Genomic DNA, 21,147 nt, shown 5'->3' with positions numbered 1-21,147 from the left:
CACTAATTGCTAGGTTCTGAATGAAGCTTGAAACTTACTAATTGAAAATGACTACCACTAATTTTAACGTTCTAAATGCTTACATTGAAATTAGAGGAACAAACTTCTAAGCTATTTGAAACCACTAATTTATTTCACTAATTGCTAGGTCCTGAATGAAGCTTGAAGCTTACTAATTGAAAATTACTACCACTAATTTTGACGTTCTAAATGCTTGCATTGAAATTAGAGGAACAAACTTCTAAGCTATTTGAAACCACTAATTTATTTCACTAATTGCTAGGTCCTGAATGAAGCTTACTAATTGAAAATTACTACCACTAATTTTGACGTTCTGAATGCTGACATTGAAATTAGAGGAACAAACTTCTAAACTATATGAGACCACTAATTTATTTCACTAATTTCGATGTTCTGAATGAATTTTTAGTCCATTTAATGACTATTTAATGGGCACCATAATATGAAAACAGTCACAGTGAAGAATGTTTTTGACTAAAACTGTTTGGTTCTTCTTGTGTTCGCTCAGCCTAAGGTTTTAAATAACCTGAATTAACATTCTGTATAAATATCTAGATTTTACATTTTTATATTATTTTTTTCAGGTGGCCGGTGTTAAACCAGTGGAATACTATAGTTCCTCTTTGGCGTCCCAGTTTCAAAAGGCTGTGGAACATCTTGCGAACTGTAAACAGAAGAAATGTTCTGTATGTGCTTACGCGAAATCATCGTACAAGAGGATATCGCCCAGTCATCACAGATACGAGTAAGCATGAAATTTTATTTTCTAATTTTATTAAAAAAACGGCGTCAAAGACAGCTGGGGAAAGGCAAACATTCATCAATAATTTTGGTTTGGTTTGGTTTGGTTTGAACAAGTCAATCTCTGGACGTCATTTACTAAAAACTGACATAAAGCGTGTCAAAAATTGACAATAATTCATAGATAAATGAAACAAGTTTAGATTGGAAAATGCCCATAAGGACAATGTAAACACTATTTGGCGCTATTCTTGCAACGGTCGCGACCCAAAACTTTTGAACATTTCGGAGCGGTTCGGCTTTTTCCGGAATTATATCGCCAAATATTGTTTATTCAAATTTATTATTATTTTCGTTTAATTTTATAAATAAAATACAGTGTGTTGCATACAAGAAACTTTATTTTATATAAGGACGCATGTATTAAATACCTATGAAACATTGGAAACCGACGTTATGCCACGATCCACGATGGTTTTTGTAGTTCACAGTTCACAGCACATCTTTTTAAGTTTTTAATGCCACTTTTTCACAATTATCACCGGTTGGAGTAAATATAACTTGAATTAAACTCACAAGATAGCTAAATAGATAAATAATTGCTTTGAAAATGAACGCTATAAACACTTTTCGGAATTTCTTTAATGAGAGCGGTTGAGATTTTGAAAGATTATTATGATTTTTGAAGATTCTGACTTTGACAAGAGAAAATTATTTCGGTTTTTGTTTGCCGTTGTTCTTAGCGACCGCTATAACAGCGCCAGATCGCGTATAACGGTTGCGACTCAAAATAATTTCGCGACCTAAAATTTTTACAGGCTTTCCAATCTAAACTTGTTGCATTTATCTATGCAATAATTATAGAAAGTTTAAGAAAGGATAGAACGTTTCCAGACACACAAATCTATATCCATAACATAAAAAAATAAAATAACAATAAAAACATATTTTTATCTAATTTTAAATTACACCATTTAAAAATAATTTTTACTGAATATGTATACAAATAAATTACAACCTTCTTTAGGGCAACTGGCAGTAAGCGCCATTAAAAAATAGAGTACTGGCTAAGTAAATGACATCTATTGTCATACCCGCCGTTTATTATTTTCGATCTTTTAGTACTATGAAAGTGAACTATGGAAAATTTTATAAATCGAAAAATAATATTGTTACGGATTCCGTGGGTTCACTAATTTAAACTCACGATAAAATACTTAATAAATTTATTTTCTCACTATATACACACACAATTTATACTGATTACAACACACAATTAACTATTTATAAAATCCTTTGGTAAATTGTCAACGATTCACAATTTAACCGTATTTTTCAAACTTCAAACACTGGCGCAACTGCCGATCGCGTGCTTTTATATAGTCTACCTACTGTTTCTGGAACCTTCTAAAATTATCGGTAGCATTCTGTCCCCTACTAGTAAATTCTGCCGCCTAATTCGAAATTACTTTTCTACTTGGTTAAGAGATGGCGCTTCAACAATGTCCTCAGTCCTCAACCAGCAATACAGGTTGCGGTTATTCACTTCTCCGACAGATGTCACCACCATCTTAACAATATATTGAGCTTAATGTCTATATTATTCCATTAAAATCACATACCAAAGCAATAAATATTTCACAGTGAAAATATTTTTAATATAAAAATTAAATATTTTTATTTACCTGTTTTAATTTCTGTATTTATCTTCAGGCGCAAACTATTTGGATGTTTGCAGACGCCATTTTTAGAAATGCGAAACATGATCAAACCTCCACGATCCCCTATAAACAGTGGTGAGGGGGAAAGCCTCTCGGAATGGTTTTGTCCCGTGGAAGAAACCCCTTCAGGTAATATTGTATACTTTTAATCCATACTTAAGAAATATTAAAAATGTCTGTTGTAATGTAATTTACTGAGTACACTATTACACATATTCGATGGCTATCATTCACAAAACATATTCTATAATATAGTCTCGTCTACGTTTTGTACTCATTGCGGCGGGCGAACTCTGTGCTCAGGATTTAGTCTCTATACTCTATACTTTCTTATTGGTCGACTGCACACTAAACCTTTAGCAAATATTTATTTGTGTTCTCAATGTAGACACTAATACTTATAATACGCAAGAATTGGTCTGGAGATAATGATTCACTAATTCTATTACCAAAGAACCTTTGAGAATGACCTTCGACCAGAGCCACTATTCTTGCACGATCAGTCTCACTTATGACATGACCGATTCATTTTCATACTCTTAATCATAAAATTCGATTGGCGTAGCCATACGAATAATAGGCTATATGGGTTTTACTTTTGCAGTAATTTTTGAAGTGAAACTTCTTTACGCACGTTGGGAGTAAAAATTCAAAGCCATGCCACACGAGCTAGCGTCAGGAAAAGTGGTAACGGCAGTGTCGCCACAGTTACCCCATTCGGGATAGATCTGCCCCTTTGTAACACAATTTGACTCGCTCTGGGTGACGATCTGTGCCATACACGGCTAAGAAAATTACTATAATAAACTTGATTCAGTACCTGTGTACCAGTATCCCCTGGCTGTGTGCTAGGAAGTAAATTTTCATGGACATTTTCATTGATAGGTTTGTGGCTTCTGAATAAAGGTTTAGGTAAAGCACCTAGCTCATTGGCTAGCTCAGAATTAGAATTATTAGAGTTAGTAACTCGCATTTTCATTGGAGGACACTGTCATATTTATTTCAAACCAATAATCAACGAGAATAGTCGTATAATTTAATAAAATTACTGTAAATCACTATAAATAATGAATAATGAACAAAATAACAAAAAAAACACAGACTACATAGTCGTAGTATTTTGGTTAGCTGCCAGGGCTTTCCGGCCGGATGATAGAATTAACTATTTACGTCTGAGGGCTTGGGTCGATTGGAACCAAACTAGGCACGTGGATAGAGGTAGCCGAATAGAGTCCTCAGATGGACAGACAGACAGACGGAAGTAAGAAGATTCACTTCAAATATGCGCACATAGTGCACACACATTTTTAGCCGACCATACCAACAGGTATGGTAGGCTATTAAAATCGGCAAAAAAAAAAGTTTTTTTAATTTCACTCAAAATGAGTTATTTGGGTCATAAATGACCTAATACCAAAATATTTTCATGGTGTCTGTCTGTCTGTCCGTCTGTCTGTAACACGATAACTCAAAAACCGCTAAACCGATTTTAACCAAATTTGGCACAAAATACTCTGGCACCCGAGAATCGGGCAATTAGTTTTTGGTGGGGGTGGGGGGTTGGTAAGGGGGTATGGGAGGGAGTTAAAAATTTTAAAAAATCGTAACTCCAAAATTACAGTAGCTAGCGAAACGCGGTTTTCAATTTAAGATTAGGAATAATATTTGAAACAAAATTTGTAATAACATCAAAATCAGTCAAAGTCGCAGTTTTTGAGATAATTGAAACTAAAAGAACTGCCTACCAACTTTTTATTAACATATTTTAGTATGGGCGGCTATACGTGCCTCCCGGCGCCAATTTCTTTTACTACAAATATGCGTTGATTTAAAATGATAAACACTGACAAGCAAACTTACAAAAAATTGGATTTCTCCAAAAAAGATTTCACAATAAAACAAGGCAATGAAATTTTTGAATTTCTATGTGTATATAAACTTAACTTATATAATATATTATCGTTCTTTGACAGGTTCAGGTTGTGGTCAAAGCGAATGCTCTTCTTTAAGCGTACCTTTTGCCGAACTCGCCATATCGTACATGGACGACGTTTCGGACTCATCCTCGGGATATTTGAGGGACAAGGACGACCCGCTGGATGAGATGAGCCAAGGGAATAGGAACAGTAATAGTTTTAGAGGTATATTTTTACAACGATTTGAAAATTTATTTTTTAGAGCCCCCACAGATGCTCAGTTCTTTAACACTCGGAAAAGGTCCGATTAAATTTATATTTCCGAAAGTAAAGTTTCAAAAAAAGTCATACTATATCTACAAATTCATTTACCCAGTAGTAGATATAAAAACATTTTTGGTAAACTGTCTCAAGTAGTTTCTTAATAATTTTTTTAAAGGTCTGATTAAATTTATATCTCCGAAACTAGTTTCAAAAAAGTCACACTATATCTACAAATTCATTTACCTAGTAGTATAGTTCAGTCATTGGGGATTTTTGCTTGGAAAAAAGTCCCTAACTAAAATCCATAAAATGCACATTTCCAGACTTGCCGCCGGCCGCGCCGGCGCCTCCATCTTGCCAAGATGGGGCCCAAAATCGGTATTTTGTAAATATCTCGAAAACTATGCGTTTCCGCAAAAATTTAAGGAGAGCAAAATTAAAGAGAGTAAAATTTCCAATGAAAAAAGGTTCTATGAAAATTTTCGCTAACGTCAACCGTTTAGGCACAAAATCCCTGGAAATTTTACAATTTTGCGTAAAGTATGATATATATGTATAGTCGATTTTCCGAAACCAAATGCCGATTAGGGTTCACTAAAACTAGTTTTAGTTTAGTTTCTTCAATTTTGTCATGAAACAGTGGCTTATCATTAATTCGCTCATTAATTTATGAATAATTAATTTTAATTATTGAAAATGTGTACTTGTTTCCACACCACCCAAGAGGTAAAGTACATGACGCGTTTATTTTAACGTGGTCTCCCCGAAGGCCTACTCCATTACGTAAATTAAAAACTTTAACTTATCTGCACAAGCCCGACGGACCTGGCTCATTGATGTCAAAGTCGATCGTGTCTGCTGTGCTGGGCTCATCAGGGTGGTCTCTCAATTCGTCCAAGTCTTCATCTTCAGCCGCCAGAGGGATATCTACAGGCAAGTCAAACTTCTCTTCATCGGATTCGTCGAGTGACACTTCAATGACGTTGTCACAGGATTTCCCATTGCAGTATGCACAATTTATAGAACATTTTAATCCTGTTTTTCTGCATCCGCAGGCTTTCCCACAGTTGTTGGTTTTGTATTTACAGGATAAAAATGCCAATAGGGATTTTGGAGCTAGATCTGTCAACGTTGTGACTGGAGTAATGCCTGTTTTTATTTTCTTCCAATCCCATTCTTCGGCATCTTTGGTACAACCAGACCAATGCTGAACTTGGTGGTAAGTTCGCAATGAATGCTGTCCAGCACGACAATTAATTGTTCATAAATTAATGAGCGAATTAATGATACGCCACAAACTTGAAGAAACTAAACTAAAACTAGTTTTAGTGAACCCTAATCGACATTTGATTTTGGAAAATCGACTATACATATATATCATACTTTACTCAAAATTGTAAAATTTCGAGCGATTTTGTGCCTAAACGGTTGACTTGGCGAAAATTTTCATAGAACCTTTTTTTAGGAAATTTTATTTTCTTTAATTTTGCTCTCTTCAAATTTTTACGAAAAACGCATAGTTTTCGAGATATTTACAAAATACCGATTTTGGGCGCCATATTGGCAAGATGGCGGCGCCGGCGGCAAGTCTGCAAAATGTGAATTTTATAGATTTTAGTTAGGGACCCCAAAACCTATAAACCTGCGAAGTTTCAAAACTTCCGGACTTTTTTCCAAGCGGGCCCCTTTTTGATCCCCAATGACTGAACTAGTAGGTATAAAAACATTTTTGGTAAACTGTCTCAAGTAGTTTCTTAATAAAAATTATTTTTTTAAAAGGTCCGATTAAATTTATATATCTCCGAAACTAAAATTTCAAAAAAAGTCATACTGTATCTACAAATTCATTTACCCAGTAGTACTGTGCAGTTTGCGCAGTTTAAGTAAATTTTTATTTTTTAAGACTTTCTTTAGTTTTTTTCTAAAAGAACTTCATAAATTATTAATCTTTTTAACAACTGGTTCCAAATCAACCAATATTTGTTTCCGTTTATTTAGTTAAGCAATTATTTTTTTAACCGTTTATGAAATTTAGATTTTGGCAATAATAATAAGTGTTCTATAAATTAACCATATTACTGTTCTAATTTTGTTATGCAGGCTTACTCTTATAATTCCATGGATAAGTTGGTATTTAAGGGAAAGGCGAAGCCATAAATATTCGAGATTTTATTGATACAGTTCTTGGTATCATGTTTCTTCTGCATTCTTTGCAACACTGTATAAAGTTACTGTGAATAATGGTTTGAATAATAATGTAGTAATATATTGTGGGAAAATGACTTTAAAAAATATTTATTTAATTATAACAATAGAATGAAAATTAAAAAAGAATGGCTGTATCCTTATGGTAAGTATTTTTATACCGTTTTGCGGTTGTATTTCTTAAAAAAACATTACTTTGGTTAAAAAAAATTGGATAAAAATACATTATAAAACACAAAAACCCTGTTAAAAACTAATATAACCCTAAGGAGTTAACCTTAAAAACTATAAGTAGTTTGAAAATATTTATTTTACAGTTGGGGGTTTGGAACCTTTGGTGCTAAACAGCAAAATAAAACACTAAATCACCACAATACACCAAAACACTTTTACTTTTACACTGGATGATCAAGACTAATCTAAAAGTACAATTTGAGCGTTTAATACTCGCTCAGTGGGTACCGAGTGGGCGTGGCAAGATCTAGCCAACCGAGTCAGAGCCCACCGAGCATAACAGTTAGACTCCCGCCACTAGAGTAGTAGGAACAAAGAACTTGAAGGAATGGGACCGTTGTCTCATCTAATTGCCTGTAATTTGAGACTTGTTTAATTCATGTTAAATAATATTAAGATCTATTCAATGTTCTTTATCAACAATATGTTCAGCAACGCAAGATTTATCCGGTCTACCGTATCTTATCTGAGCTAAATGTTCTTTATATCTGGTTAATATTGATCTTCAAGTTTGCCCAACATATTTCTGATTACAATCTTTACAAGAAATTTCATAAATACCCGACCTTTCCAGTGGAAGTGTTTTATCCTTCACAGCAATTGGTAATCCATTGTCTCCATTTTTTGGCTAATTTATTCACGAGCAGGTTTGAAGTGGAAACTAAGAATCAGTTTGAGTATTTTCCAAGAGTATGGTTTAGATGTGAGAATGATATTTTTGCTGTTTTTGACACACATTCAGACACCATAGATAATTTTATTTCTAAGTTAAATAATCGTTTTCCTTCCATTAAATTTACACATGAAATTGAGAACAACGACAGATTACCATTTCTAGATGTCTTAGTTATTAGAAATACTAATAATTGCCTGGAATTTGATATCTATAGAAAAAATACCACTTCACGCAGGTATATTCCTAATGACACATATCATAGTGTTGAACATAAAATGACGAATTTAAATTTCTTAGTTAATAAATTACTTAGTTTTCCACTTACCAACGAAAGATATTAAATAGAAAGAGAGATTACATTAGGAATGTAGCTGTGTGTAGTGGATATTCTTCTTCACTAGTTGATAAAATAATTAGAAAACGTAGGTATAAGTTTTTGATTTCTGAAAATTCGACTTTTCAGGTGGAGAAAGATACTTCAAAATATTTTTCAATGCCGTTTGATAGAGAGTTATCGTGGTCTAAAATGAATTTTTATGAATGTCAATTATAAACGTGTGTATAGTGCTAATAATAAATTACATCAATTATTAGGTAATCCAAAGGATTAAACACCTCCACTGGAAAGGTCGGGTATTTATGAAATTTCTTGTAAATATTGTAATCAGAAATATGTTGGGCAAACTAGAGGATCAATATTAACTAGATTTAAAGTACATTTAGCTCAGATAAGATATGGTAGACCGGATAAATCTTGCGTTGCTGAACATATTGTTGACAAAGAACATTGTATAGATGTTAATAATTTAAAATTAATTAAACAAGTCTCAAATTACAGGCAATTAGTTGCATATGAAAGCATCAGAATTAATAAATATAAAGATAGTATGAACAGAGACAACTGGTTACAATGGTTAGCATAACAATGATTAGCGAAACGCGAGTCCAGTGTAAAAGTAAAAGTGTTTTGGTGTATTGTGGCGATTTAGTGTTTTATTTTGATATTTATTTTAATAATATAAAACTGATATTTAATTCTTTTTTTTTTCTTAGGTTTTGGAAGCGATTCTGGATTCTCCTCCGAGATATGCGGGGAATATAAAAGCAACGCCACCACCCCAAAGGAGAAATTTTGCCCGCCGGACACGCTGGACGAGAACGACTGTGCCAAATTGACCAGAACCAAATGGACGGCTTCTTTTAGGAAAATAATTCGAAAAATTCGCAAATAAACGTTCACTGAACTGCAGGATTAGATAGTAGAATCCCGTCAATATCCAGAACCATAGTATTGCAAGTTTTTACATTTTTTATTTTTATTTTGTTTCTTTACTGACTTCTCAGGACTTGTTTTCATATACATATACACTTTTTTTCGTCATTATTTATCTCAGATTATTAAATTATTTAATATTAGTGGTGTCATCATATCCGGTACAAAACAGGAGGTAAACAAAAATAGAAATAAAATATACCCATTAGTAATCATGACTATCATCAAACTAAATGATAACACGTAGAAAATGGGATGTTTTGTTGACGTTTTGCAATGTTGGAAATGATGGCTACTACCGCGACCCAAAAAAGAACTAGAGTAAAATTGTGGTATCCATCTAATGAACATCGGTTATTATTTTGCAAAATTATACAAATACTGACAATATAACTGTTCCTTAACTATTTTATACATAAGAATATGTCCTATATAATTCAGACTGATTGTATTGAAGCCCTCATTTTTAATTTTGAAGTCTAAAAGTCTTTTTAAAATAGTTTTCAACGTATATAATAAATAGTCAGTTAAAAAAAGTTGAAATATAGGTAGATTTATAAACTCTATAGATTAAGTTCAAACATTGTTTTAAAAACTTTACAATTTCAATAAAAATAGTTTTTTGTCCTTTTATTTTAACAGTCTTTTACATTTATTTTTTTATTTATTACGTTTATGAATAACCAAATGTGTTTCACTATTTTGTAAAATAATAACCAAAGTTCACTGTATAACACATTTTTTACATCATATTTATATGTCAATTTTTTCAAAACTTATATTTTTTAAGTAAAAATCTAGCGGCATTTATAATAAGCATTTGAATTTTCAGTTTATTACTTGCGCCAATGTAGTATTAACGTAAAATAATAAAATTAAAACAGCCCAAGAAAATAAAAATCCTGACAAACACAAATTTTTAGGTTAATAATTTATTTGCTAAGTTAATCGAAATTAATATATTATTAAATTGGTTTTATATGTTTTAATTAATCTTGTAAATACTATTATAAAATTCCATAACTCCTATAACTCCATGATTTTCTGCCTTATATACAGTTTTTATTTAAACATAAGAAGAATTACTTAAGATAAGCGAAGTAATAAGATATTTATTTATATATGATATTTTATTGTAAGGTACAAATGTTGTCAATATTAAAGTACATTTATAGTATAGTCTGTACAGCGATTGTTCAATGTTGCGTCATCATCCGTTTTAGGGTATGTCTGAGATCAGTTCTTATCGTTTAGAATATTTCAAGTGCGTTCCGAAATTAGTAAGTAAGTGCGTTCCGATTTTATCAATCTCTTTATTTATCCCAAATAGATATGTTTTGTCTTTAATCATTTTAGTTGTGGCATTTTATAGTTTTAACCGCACATACCAGTTTTAGTAACAAACGGATTTGAATTAGCGCAGGCAACGGTCAATTGCCAAAAGTAAAATGACAGTTATTAAGGCGCATTCTCACGACTCGTGTACTTGACAAACATTTGTTATTGGAATATACTCGCCATGTCGTGAGAACGGTTTCCTTGCACTCGTCGCGTCCCCACTCTCTGTCGGTAAATATAGCCCGAGTCAAAGGATCACAATAATTATTCGTACACTTGCCAGCCTTGTCTATACTTGCCGAGGCGCAAAAAAACGACTGCGCAAATAATTGTACTGTTATAGAGTATGTCCCGTTTATTTCCGGATCGTAATGTTTTTAGTAGTGAGTTAATTGCGGATAATTTAAAACGTTAAAACAGTAATAGATTATATAATATAAAATTTACATTAGAAACTTCAATATTGGCGACATAGCTAAATCGTTCTCACAGCAATAAATCGAGTGGACAAATGAAGACTACACGAGAAAAACCAGATATGTGACATTTTCATAGAAATTAAGATAGCGATACAACTTTATAGACAAATGTTAACGTCATTCGAGAAAAAAGAAAGCAGTAATACGCTTAGTCCCAGAGATATTACAGCTTGGTTATTTTGCCGTACAAAGGAAAAACCATAGTAGTCCAAGCGTAAATGGCAAAAACCAGAGATGTACTTCCGCATGGGCGACAAGCATGCATCTTGCAATTAGTATTATATGTTATAAATTTATGTATTGTAATAAAAACCTACTTAAATATTAATTTTCTTCCTACTGCAGAAAAATAATAGTTTAAATTTAGGTTTTATACAACTTTAATTGGATATCCCTGGTTTTCCTCTGTTTTGTTTTGCATTTTGACATTTTTATTTCGGTATTTCAGAATATAGCGATAATTCACAATATTAATAATTCAGAATTGGTAGTAATATATCTTTTTCTAATTATTCAACCGAAAATAACATATTTCTTTAAAAACACTCCAATTAAAATGGACAAAACTGGGTTTTCCCGTGTAGGCTTCAAATGATGTTATTCTGGAATTTATGGATTTATACGAAAATGAGCCCTTCATATGGAAGGCCAAACATAAAGAACATAGAAATCGTATTGCAGTGTACAGTAAAAGAACTTAAAAAGGAAAAAGAATCACTAGCAACGACAATTTCGGGACGACCGGTATCCATCGATGCGACTATACTGTTCACTTGCCTAGGATTTAAACAATGTTTGTGCTTGCGTACTTGTTGAAATGAACACGCCGTGTGAGCGCCACACTTGCCGATTTTGTTTACAAAGTGGGGACTGGTGGGGATCCTTGCCAAGTACGCAAATATTGGCGTACTTGCCAAGTAGACGACTCGTGAGAGTGTGCCTTTAGAAACAATGTGCAGTGATTTACGAAATGCCATAATGACGTCTACATTTTGTTTCATCCCGTTTCACGTGAGAGAAAGAGTACGACAGTATATGACGTAGCGTTGAACGATGGTTGTACAGACTTTATTAATATTTCGGTAATCCTTAAAATGTCGTGATATTTGTAAAAATAATATATTTATTTGACTTAAGTATTTTGTTTTAACGCAGATTGTTAGATAGACTGAAACTCGTATATAAAATTATATTAAAATTGTCATAAATTATAACTTAGTATCTTATGGTTTCTGATCTATTTAAATATATCTGAAATTTTAAACGTAGGTAAAAAATTCGACACGTAAACTTAATGAATTTAAAAGTAATTAAACACTGTTAATAATTCACAGGTTTAATTTAGAGATCAATTATCTAGAGTATTGCAAAATTTAGTATTTAGGGGTTTATATTGAAAGTGTTTTTAGGTGACGTTTGTTAGCTATAAATAAAAACAATTTAAGTGGCTGTTGAATTATTCTAAGGTCGGACAATCTTGCCCTTAGGAAACTTAAATTAGGTAAAGCCGATATTAGCCAATGGGATTAATGAATCACGATATAAAAAAACTAAGAGAAAATTCAAAGATATAGAAAAAATCTTATCGGTGTTATATTTGTGGATTTGATTTTATTCAGGGTGTTTTTTATAACGGTTTTATTAAAGGTATTTTTGGATATAATTTAGATTGAAATTTGAATATTTTGGGTTAAGAATATTATAAGAGTACTTCCTTTATAAATTATTACTACAGGTTTAATCGGAATTGGTTACAATTTGCATATTTTAAATAGAATATGTAGAATGTAGAATGTTTACGAGGTGAGTTAATCACCGCGACCTTACAGATCTATTGTGTGTTCCCCTTTCTTGAGTTATAACTCATCATACAGTCTCAGGGCTTCAACAAGAGCCAGTATCTGAGACGGCTCCACAGAGGCCAGCTCTCCATCCTCGACATCAGTCGTACCAAAGTTCATGGCACGTCTCGGCGCACTCAGTGATAAGGTGTTCTGGTGTTTCCCCATTTTCCCCACAGAATCTGCATTCGCCGTTGTTTTTCAGCTTCAATCTACGGAGGTGTTCTTTGAGGAGACAGTGTCCTGTTAGAAACCCCGTGACAATCCGAAGATTGTTTTTACTTAAATCAAGAAAAATCTTTGATTTTTCTCAGTCGTATGTTCTAAGGAACTTTTTTGAGTGTCTTAGACCGTGGACACCCATTCCAAGTTACGGATGGAGTCTTCCAGATTCTTGAGTTCCGCTTTCAGTTGGTTCCCGTTTGGAAAACAGAACGGTTCTGGTCCAGTTAGTGGAGTGTTCGCTCCTTTCCTAGCTAGATCATTTGCTTTTTTATTGCCTTCTATCCCTTGATGAGCAGGCACCCAGAGTAGGAGGACTTTATTTTCTTTGCCTAATTTGTTGAGCTTCTTTAGGCATTCTTTGACCAACTTCGAATTGATGGTTACTGAGTTGATCGCGTTTAGTGCTGCTTGACTGTCGGATAGGATGGCAATTTCCTGTTTTCGATAGTTCCTATCTAAGATAAATTGTACACATCTTTCGATAGCGTAAATTTCTGCCTGCAGGATACTGGGGTAGGTGCCCATTGGTATGGTCTTTTATATGCTGAGTAAGCGCGTTTCTTCCTTCCAATCCTTTTTATTACTCAATATTACAGTGAGGTGTTTCTCAAAGTTGTAAATTCTTGGTATGTCATCCACTGGGAGTTGGAGAAGTGGAATTTTCTTTTTGAGGGTGTTCCAAACCACTGACCTGAAAGTTCTCCCAGTACTGTTTCCGTCAATGACCATTCTTATCATTGTCGCATTGGCATAACTACCGACGACAATATGCAGTGGTGTTAGATCTAGAACGACCTTCATTGCTACTGTTGGACATGTTCTCATGGCACCTGTGATGCAGATACATGCCATTCTCTGTACTTTGCACAGGTTTTACCTTGCTGTACGTTGCTCTAGTTTTGTATACCAAGCAACTGCTCCATAGGTAATCATGGATTCATGATATACACTCATGGTATCATGATATACACACAGCGCAAAATGTTAGGGGCGCAGCCCCGTAAATAGAATATTGTTTATGCTTTTTAGATTCTATATGAAATTCTAAAATTCTTTTCAAAAAAGTCATATGAGTATTTCGCCATTGTAAGAAAATCTACAAATTATTTTAATTTGTAGATTTTCTTACAAGGAAAAATAACTATTTTAGTTATTTTTTGTAAACACTGCTGGCGTTAATCCAACAGAGACTTGTCAGCAATGGTTTACTCATAAAAAAATTGCCTAACGGACAAAAAATGCTTAACATTTCGGGAAGTATGTCTCTTCCCATCGTCGGAAGCAAAAAAAACACAAAGAACAAAGGAAAAAACTATTTACAATATTTAAATACAACTATTTAAGAACACTTAGTTTTTTCAACAGATACGTCTATAAAAACCGTTGACGTTCTTCCGTTGACGTTGACGTTGACAACCTATTTCTATCAATTTATTATTATATCTACAAGTATTATTTATATAGCCATGTTCTATTCTTCTATTACTGTGTTTAGACTTTCATGATAAAATCCAAAAATCTTAACAATACATTGTGGATGGTTCCCATTAAAATAAGCAAATCGACATCCACTTGTGGTGCCAGGAAGTAAAAAATATTTTAAAAGGGAGGTACATCTTGAAGTATCTTTAATCTAAAACATACAGTTTCATATTTAAGTTATATGCTAAAATGTCTTCAATGGACTGGATGCTGAAAAACTCTTGTATTTGCTATCTCTTGGTTTTAAGTAGGATTGTCTATGCAGTATTTATTTCATTGCTCCATATACAAGCAATATTCGTTTGTACTTAAATTTTTAGAATTCCAACGCCGAACATATTTTATATAAATGATTCATTCTTAAGGAGTAAATTATTATTAAGAGAAAACTTAGTCTTGTTCATCTTTCTATTGGTTTCTATGCTAGATAACTATGTCGAAATTTTTGCGTTTGCTATAATTATCTTTATTTTTCTGAGTCATGTCAAAACTAGTCATTTCGTTTTGTTATGGGTCAATCACCAATGGAAAGATGAAATTTGTTAAAATTGATGTAAATCTGTTCAAATTCTATATAACGAAATATAATATATAACGAAATTAATACTTTCAAAGTTGGATGGTATTGGAAAAGTTCTGTACAGGGTGTCCCATTTTTGTTCGTTTTCTACGGTACAAAGATACAAAGGTTTTCAAATCACTGAGCGACTTTTTATGATGCTAGATTTGCTACACACAGATTTGTTCTAGCCCCCTTGGTTTCCGAAATACAGGGCCATTTTGAAAATGTTGTATTTTTCGACTCCCTTGGTTATCTTATAACTGACGAACAATGTGCCCAGTAGAGTTTTTTCCGTAAAATCCAGTGACGTAACTAGTTTTTCGCTGGATGTCGTCATTAAACAATATTTAAATAAATTAATTAAAAAAAATAATGTTAAGGCCATATTTAGGAATAATAGCTTCCAGTTACGCTACTGAAATATACGTAAAAATTCTATGGGACTCGGTTTTCACCATTGACTAAAGAATATGAGGACATGCAATGCAAAGTTGAGTCAAAAGTTGTCCCCCTCACAAACAAAATTGACGTGTTTTTGGATTTTTTGAAAAAAGAATATCCTAGCCGTTATGCCTTGCGGAACGTTTTCGATGGGCCACCCTGTATGTGTTTATCACAGAATTTGAATAGGTGGTAAATTATATTTGATTTTTTAATGTAATTGTTTTCGTATAGTATTTTAATTAATAAAATTGTACTTATTTGGCAACCGAACCAAACACTTTGGACTGTAAAATCCTTACCGCAAGTGCTTTTTGTCATAGGATTTATCAAGTATTTGACTTGCATTAGGTTAAGATGACGTTTTGCAGCTGTGTACATTTTAGTAATATATCGTATTTATATTATTTATCTTCGTACATTCCCTATTAACTTGTTAAATTTGCATAGAGACTGTTTTTCTGATTAGTATAATAATAAATGATTGTGAAGACGATTTTATAATAAATGAACTTGTTTTATTTCTCTCCCAATTTTGGCTGCCTTTTTCCTCCTAATTATCCATAATTAGTATTATAATCTAGAGATGAGCAAAACTGCGATTCCGATTTTTAAATCGCAGCGATTGCAATCTGCGATTGGGATTTTAATATTTACCAAACCAAATTATTCGTAAACAACTGCTTTTTCTAAATATGCCAATAATGAGCCACCCTCGTTCCATTTGAAAAAATTGAGATATGATTAAAAATACGATTTGGGCACTTTTTAACTGGCTGGGACAAGACGCGAAAAACAATATCTTTCCAAGGCATCTTGATTAAAAACTAGTGTTTTTAACAAAGCCATAACATTTCCACCCCAATTTTTCTCCTTTAAAATTAAAATTTGGAAAAACGCTCGCCCACGTCGATTTAGTTTTCGAGGGGGAAGTAAAAATATCATAAAATCACTTTCACACCTACAACCCCCAAGGCGGGGGCGACGCCACCCCTATATTCTTAAATGGAAAGGGGGCCGAGTGATACCGCATGTGAAAGGTCTTTCAATTCCCTTTCTAATGATATAAGATATTATGTACTTTCGTTCAGTAGTTTTAGAGATTTATTGATTTAAAGTAGATTTTAATTTATCAGCTAAGTGGTGAAAAAATCGGTTTTTATTTTTTTTCTCTCTCTGTATGTATTTTTTTGGCAAACTGTGTGTACTAAAAATTTTAACTAATCAATCTGCATCGATCCACGCCCAAAAATCTTTCTATTCGGAATAAGTGAAAAAAGCTCAATTTTGGCCGGGAAAATTTTTAGAAATTTTAAAAAATAAAAAAAAAATTTAAGCTTTTTTAATTAAAAGCTTAATTTTTAGTATACACAGTTTGCCAAAAAAATACATACAGAGAGAGAAAAAAAATAGAAACCGATTTTTTTCACCACTTAGCTGATAAATTAAAATCTAGTTTAAATGAATAAATCTCTAAAACTACTGAACGAAAGTACGTAGTATATGATATCTTATATCATCAGAAAGGGAATTGAAAGACCTTTCACATGAGGTATCACTCGGCCCCCCTTTCCATTTAAGAATATAGGGGTGGCACCGCCCCCGCTTTGGGGGTTGTAGGTGTGAAAGTGATTTTATGATATTTTTATTTCCCCCTCGAAAACTAAATCGACGTGTCCGAGCGTTTTTCCAAATTTTAATTTTAAACGAGAAAAATTGGGGTGGAAAGTTTCCATTGACCCACCCTGTATACCATTTTATTCAGAGTGTCACTTCATATCAAACTTGTCACCAAACCAAAAATCAAAAGTTTGTAGTCATTTCCGGTGAAACAGAAACTGGCCGAAAACAATTGAATACGTCAGTCAATCCTAATTCATGTCATATAAGATACCAAATCTGTTTTCTTTTTATCAAAAAAAAAAGAATTATAGGGGTGAACCACTCTTGAGAAACACCCGGTATATTATAATAATATACTGTGGCCCTAGAAAAAATACCTTTTCTATGAATAAATAATATCGGAGAGAAAATTCATTCGCAGTTTACTATAAAATGCTTCAATAGACCACAAAATTACATTCGCAACAATATCGCAAATCACAACTCCTAAAAATTCAAACTTGCAATCACGGTTCCAGTTTACAATATCACAATCGCAGCAAAACTGTAAATCGCAACAAAGTCGCAAATCACAGCTATAGTAATACACTGGTTGCTTAAATTGAAACCCGCAAATACACTACTCAAAACAATTATCCCAAATATTATTAATATAATATTTTATATTATATTAAAACAATTATCTTTCATTCATCGTCGATCGAACTCTTCACAGTGACAGTATGTATCTGAATTATACCGAGACAAGAATAAGAGGAAAGCTTAAGCATCATAGAGTAATACCGTATCATCGAAAAAAAACGGTGTCAAAGACGGCTGAGGATCGATAATAATTTTGGCGAGGTCAAGCTCTAGACGTCGTTTACTTGACCCGTACTTTTCTTTATTTTTTAATAACTCTGACTGCCCGTCGGCTTAAAAATGTTCTAATTTATTTTTATATTGGGTAAAAATGATTTTTAAATGGTGACGTAGTTTAAAATTCGATATAGAATATTTTTTTCGATATAGATTTGTGTGTCTGGACGTTGTTGTATCTTTTTTCAATCTTTCTATAATCAGTCTTAATTTTTGAAAAGGTTTGTGTCAGTTTTTAGTAGATGACGTCTAGAGATTAACTTCGCCAAAATTATCGCCGTCATCGTATCATTGTCATTCCCCAGGTATATTTGATGCCGTTTTTTTCTATATATACGGTAAGTATAAGAAGCGTACATGTAATTAGTGATAACAAGTCATTCATAAACCGCATTTACTGTAAAATGGTTTATCTTTAAAATCATATTTCTAGAACTTATTAATTCTTTATTATATGATTTTTAAGGTGTAAAATATAAATAAAATATTAAAGAACTAAATAATATTATGAAATTTCTTGTGTGATACCCTTGAATACGTAATTAACAAATCTCGCCATGATTGAAAATATGACGTCATCACAAAATTACCAATGTCCAACGGCATCGGACGGACGGTTGGTACGGATCGGACAAAATACAACTCACAACGTGCGGCAGGCAGTAGACATCGCATTTTGAAAATCCCGCGCCAATTCAGGAAACGGAGAGGCAAAAGCCGGCCGACGCGTCCCGTTACAGACGCATGTGCTGTTCGGATCGGAGTTACCAGTGTCTAACCTGCCGGGGTCACGGCGATCACCAGCGGTCTATGTCCCACTAGTGCACTCGAGCACCCAACAATGTTGCCGTTTGTTGTCCCTTAATTTCATGATTTTCAATTGTTAGCTAAAGAAATGTATTTTTACGGTTTATTTCAAAGTTTGATTGTTATTTAGTTTATTGTGTTAGAACGTTCTTAATAGCACAGATTAGGTATTAGGTATAATTATATTAATAGTTATCAGAATACTAAATAAAGCAAAAATAAGTTCTTCGGAAACATATTAAAAAATTTTATCCTAACCAGATATAAAAGAAATAGCACCTTGACTTAGACTTTACTTTAGCAAAACTAAAATGTTGCATTTTCCAGCGAATTCTGTATCAAAAATTTTAGTACAAAGAGTTTAACAAGGCATTTAAAATCACATGCACAGGTGGCACAAGGTAATTGAATTTCTCGATGTAAGTATAGATATTATATTCTAATGTAAGTATAGATATTATACCAGCTTAATAAAGAACCAAAAGAGGCTGGCAACAAAAATACAATATCGCCTAAAAAAATGCGTCAGCGATGGTTATGAAATGAAGATCGCTGTCATTTTGTATGTAAAATTATATGGGGAATATCATGGATATTCATTTCGAAGCCAAACGACGCCCTTTTTTTCGATCATACGGTATTATTCAAAAAGAAAAGTTTTTAGCACAAAAAGAAGCTTGGGTAATCCTTTTGATAAACCCCAGAAAACTTATTAAACCATCTGAACCAAAATAAAAATTATTAAAAAAATTAAACTACATTGTTTATACATTGACTTTTATTATTTTAGATAAGTTAGTATTAACGCATTTTTGCACATAATAATTCATCAGCATTTTTGCTTTGACTATCATTTCAGATGGTTTCTTTAATGTCACATTGTCACTCTGAATAAAATTCAGTGAAAATGTAAATTTAATACTTGAAAGCAGGGTTGGCATGATTTAAATCAAGTGATTTTTTTAATTTTAATCATGTGATTTAAATCAGAAAAAAAAATAGTTTTATTGAAACTTTATTATAAATCAAAAAATAACTGTATATTATGTAAAGTTATAAAAATATGTGTCCTAGAAAACTATAAAAAATATTTCTATAACAGATAATAAATCGAAAAATAATTGTAAATGTTATAAAACTATATAAAAATATCTATTCATCAATTTAATTGTTGGACCGATTTTTAAAGTGCTTTACTTTTATGCCTAGGCGTTAAAATTACTAAAATGATTTTTTCCAGCCCTGCTTAAAAGTAATATATAATAAGTAATAAAAAGTAATTATTACTAATATATCTTATATTTTTATAAACAATATATAATAATTGAATTAAAAAAAATAGTAAATATATTTCTAGATGATTTGACTTAACATTCACTTTGAATAAAATGGAGTGAAAATTAAGATCTAGTACTTGACAACATTGTTGGGTGCCCAAGTAGACTATAGGGACGTAGACGCTAGTCTTGTATCGAGGGATCGGAGTCGGAGACGTCGGAGATTGCCGATGCGTCGCGTCGGCATCGTATCGTCGGAATTTTGCTAGTTCCAAGTTCCACTGCGGCTTGTTTGGTGTACGTTACGACGAGGCGGCTTGTGAGAAAATGGGTTTTCACGAGACGTTGATAGCGCAGGTTCAAAGTTACAGAGCGTTATACGATGAGAAGGACAAGAATTACAATAACCACCAAAGAAAGGAAGAAATATGGCAGATAATATCACAGGAGATTGGGGAAACCAGTAAGTTTATTATAAACATTTATTTTATTTCAATTAAGGCGAGTATATATGCATCCGTAATGCGTCGTTCCATCACTTCAGTCATAATATGTAAGTATGAGCTGTAATTTTTTAAATAAACCAATAAAATTAATGACGGACGATGCATTACGGATACATGTAAACCCACACTTACTCTGACAAAGGGAAATAATGTTTGAACTGTTCCTTAAATTATGTAGTAAAAGTACCTACACGTTGCCTTAACGACGATATAAACATGCTACGGCGTCTGCGGCGTCATACTTGAACAACAGACACATACCCGAATCGGCACGAATTGCCACATTGCCACAAATCGCTCAGCCGAGCCATCCGGCAACTACCGCCTATAAAGTTCGAGGCGGACGCGCACAGCGCATCGAATCGACTCCGGCTGGTCCACTCCATAAAGACACTTTTAAACAAATACGTTTTAATAAAATATACGGAGAGTACCGCTTAAATTCCTGTCCCGATGTTGAAGGATGGCTATAGAATGTCAATGCATTTCCTACATAAGTCTATCCTTGTTCGGGAGGAGGTTTTCTGCGCTTGCTCGATCTGTAAGCACTTTGATTGGACAGTTCCAAATCATATGATATGTTTTGTTTTGGTTTTATTTATTTTAAGTTGAGGTTAAAGACGTTCTGATAATTGAATTAAATCTTTCGAAAAATTG

The 21,147-nt window shown here is 33.0% G+C and overlaps 3 protein-coding genes across 6 annotated transcripts in view; 2 read left to right on the top strand and 1 right to left on the bottom strand.

Annotated features, from left to right (window-relative positions):
• Positions 1-9,220, top strand: part of LOC115887499 (FK506-binding protein 15-like) — a 64,722-nt gene extending 55,502 nt beyond the window's left edge. The window contains exons 7-10 of the mRNA XM_030906958.1: positions 606-766; positions 2,476-2,612; positions 4,457-4,624; positions 8,832-9,220. Of these exons, the coding sequence (XP_030762818.1) occupies positions 606-766; positions 2,476-2,612; positions 4,457-4,624; positions 8,832-9,010 (645 nt within the window). The 3' untranslated portion in view covers positions 9,011-9,220. The remainder of the gene's footprint in view (positions 1-605; positions 767-2,475; positions 2,613-4,456; positions 4,625-8,831) is intronic.
• LOC115887498 (1-phosphatidylinositol 3-phosphate 5-kinase) overlaps positions 1-21,147 on the bottom strand; it is a 112,281-nt gene that overhangs the window by 79,472 nt on the left and 11,662 nt on the right. The gene's annotated exons all lie outside the window — the stretch shown is intronic.
• The window catches only part of LOC115887500, a 35,618-nt gene continuing 34,677 nt past the window's right edge, over positions 20,207-21,147 (top strand). For all 4 annotated transcript variants that reach the window (XM_030906962.1, XM_030906959.1, XM_030906961.1 and 1 more), the window contains exon 1: positions 20,207-20,447. In XM_030906962.1, the coding sequence (XP_030762822.1) occupies positions 20,312-20,447 (136 nt within the window). In that variant the 5' untranslated portion in view covers positions 20,207-20,311. The remainder of the gene's footprint in view (positions 20,448-21,147) is intronic.

Source organism: Sitophilus oryzae, unplaced genomic scaffold, assembly GCF_002938485.1.
Source record: "Sitophilus oryzae breed Bouriz unplaced genomic scaffold, Soryzae_2.0 scaffold_576_pilon_pilon, whole genome shotgun sequence".
NCBI lineage: Eukaryota > Metazoa > Arthropoda > Insecta > Coleoptera > Curculionidae > Sitophilus > Sitophilus oryzae.
The sequence above is the reverse complement of the archived record's forward strand: the minus strand, read 5'-3'. Positions and strand labels throughout refer to the sequence as shown.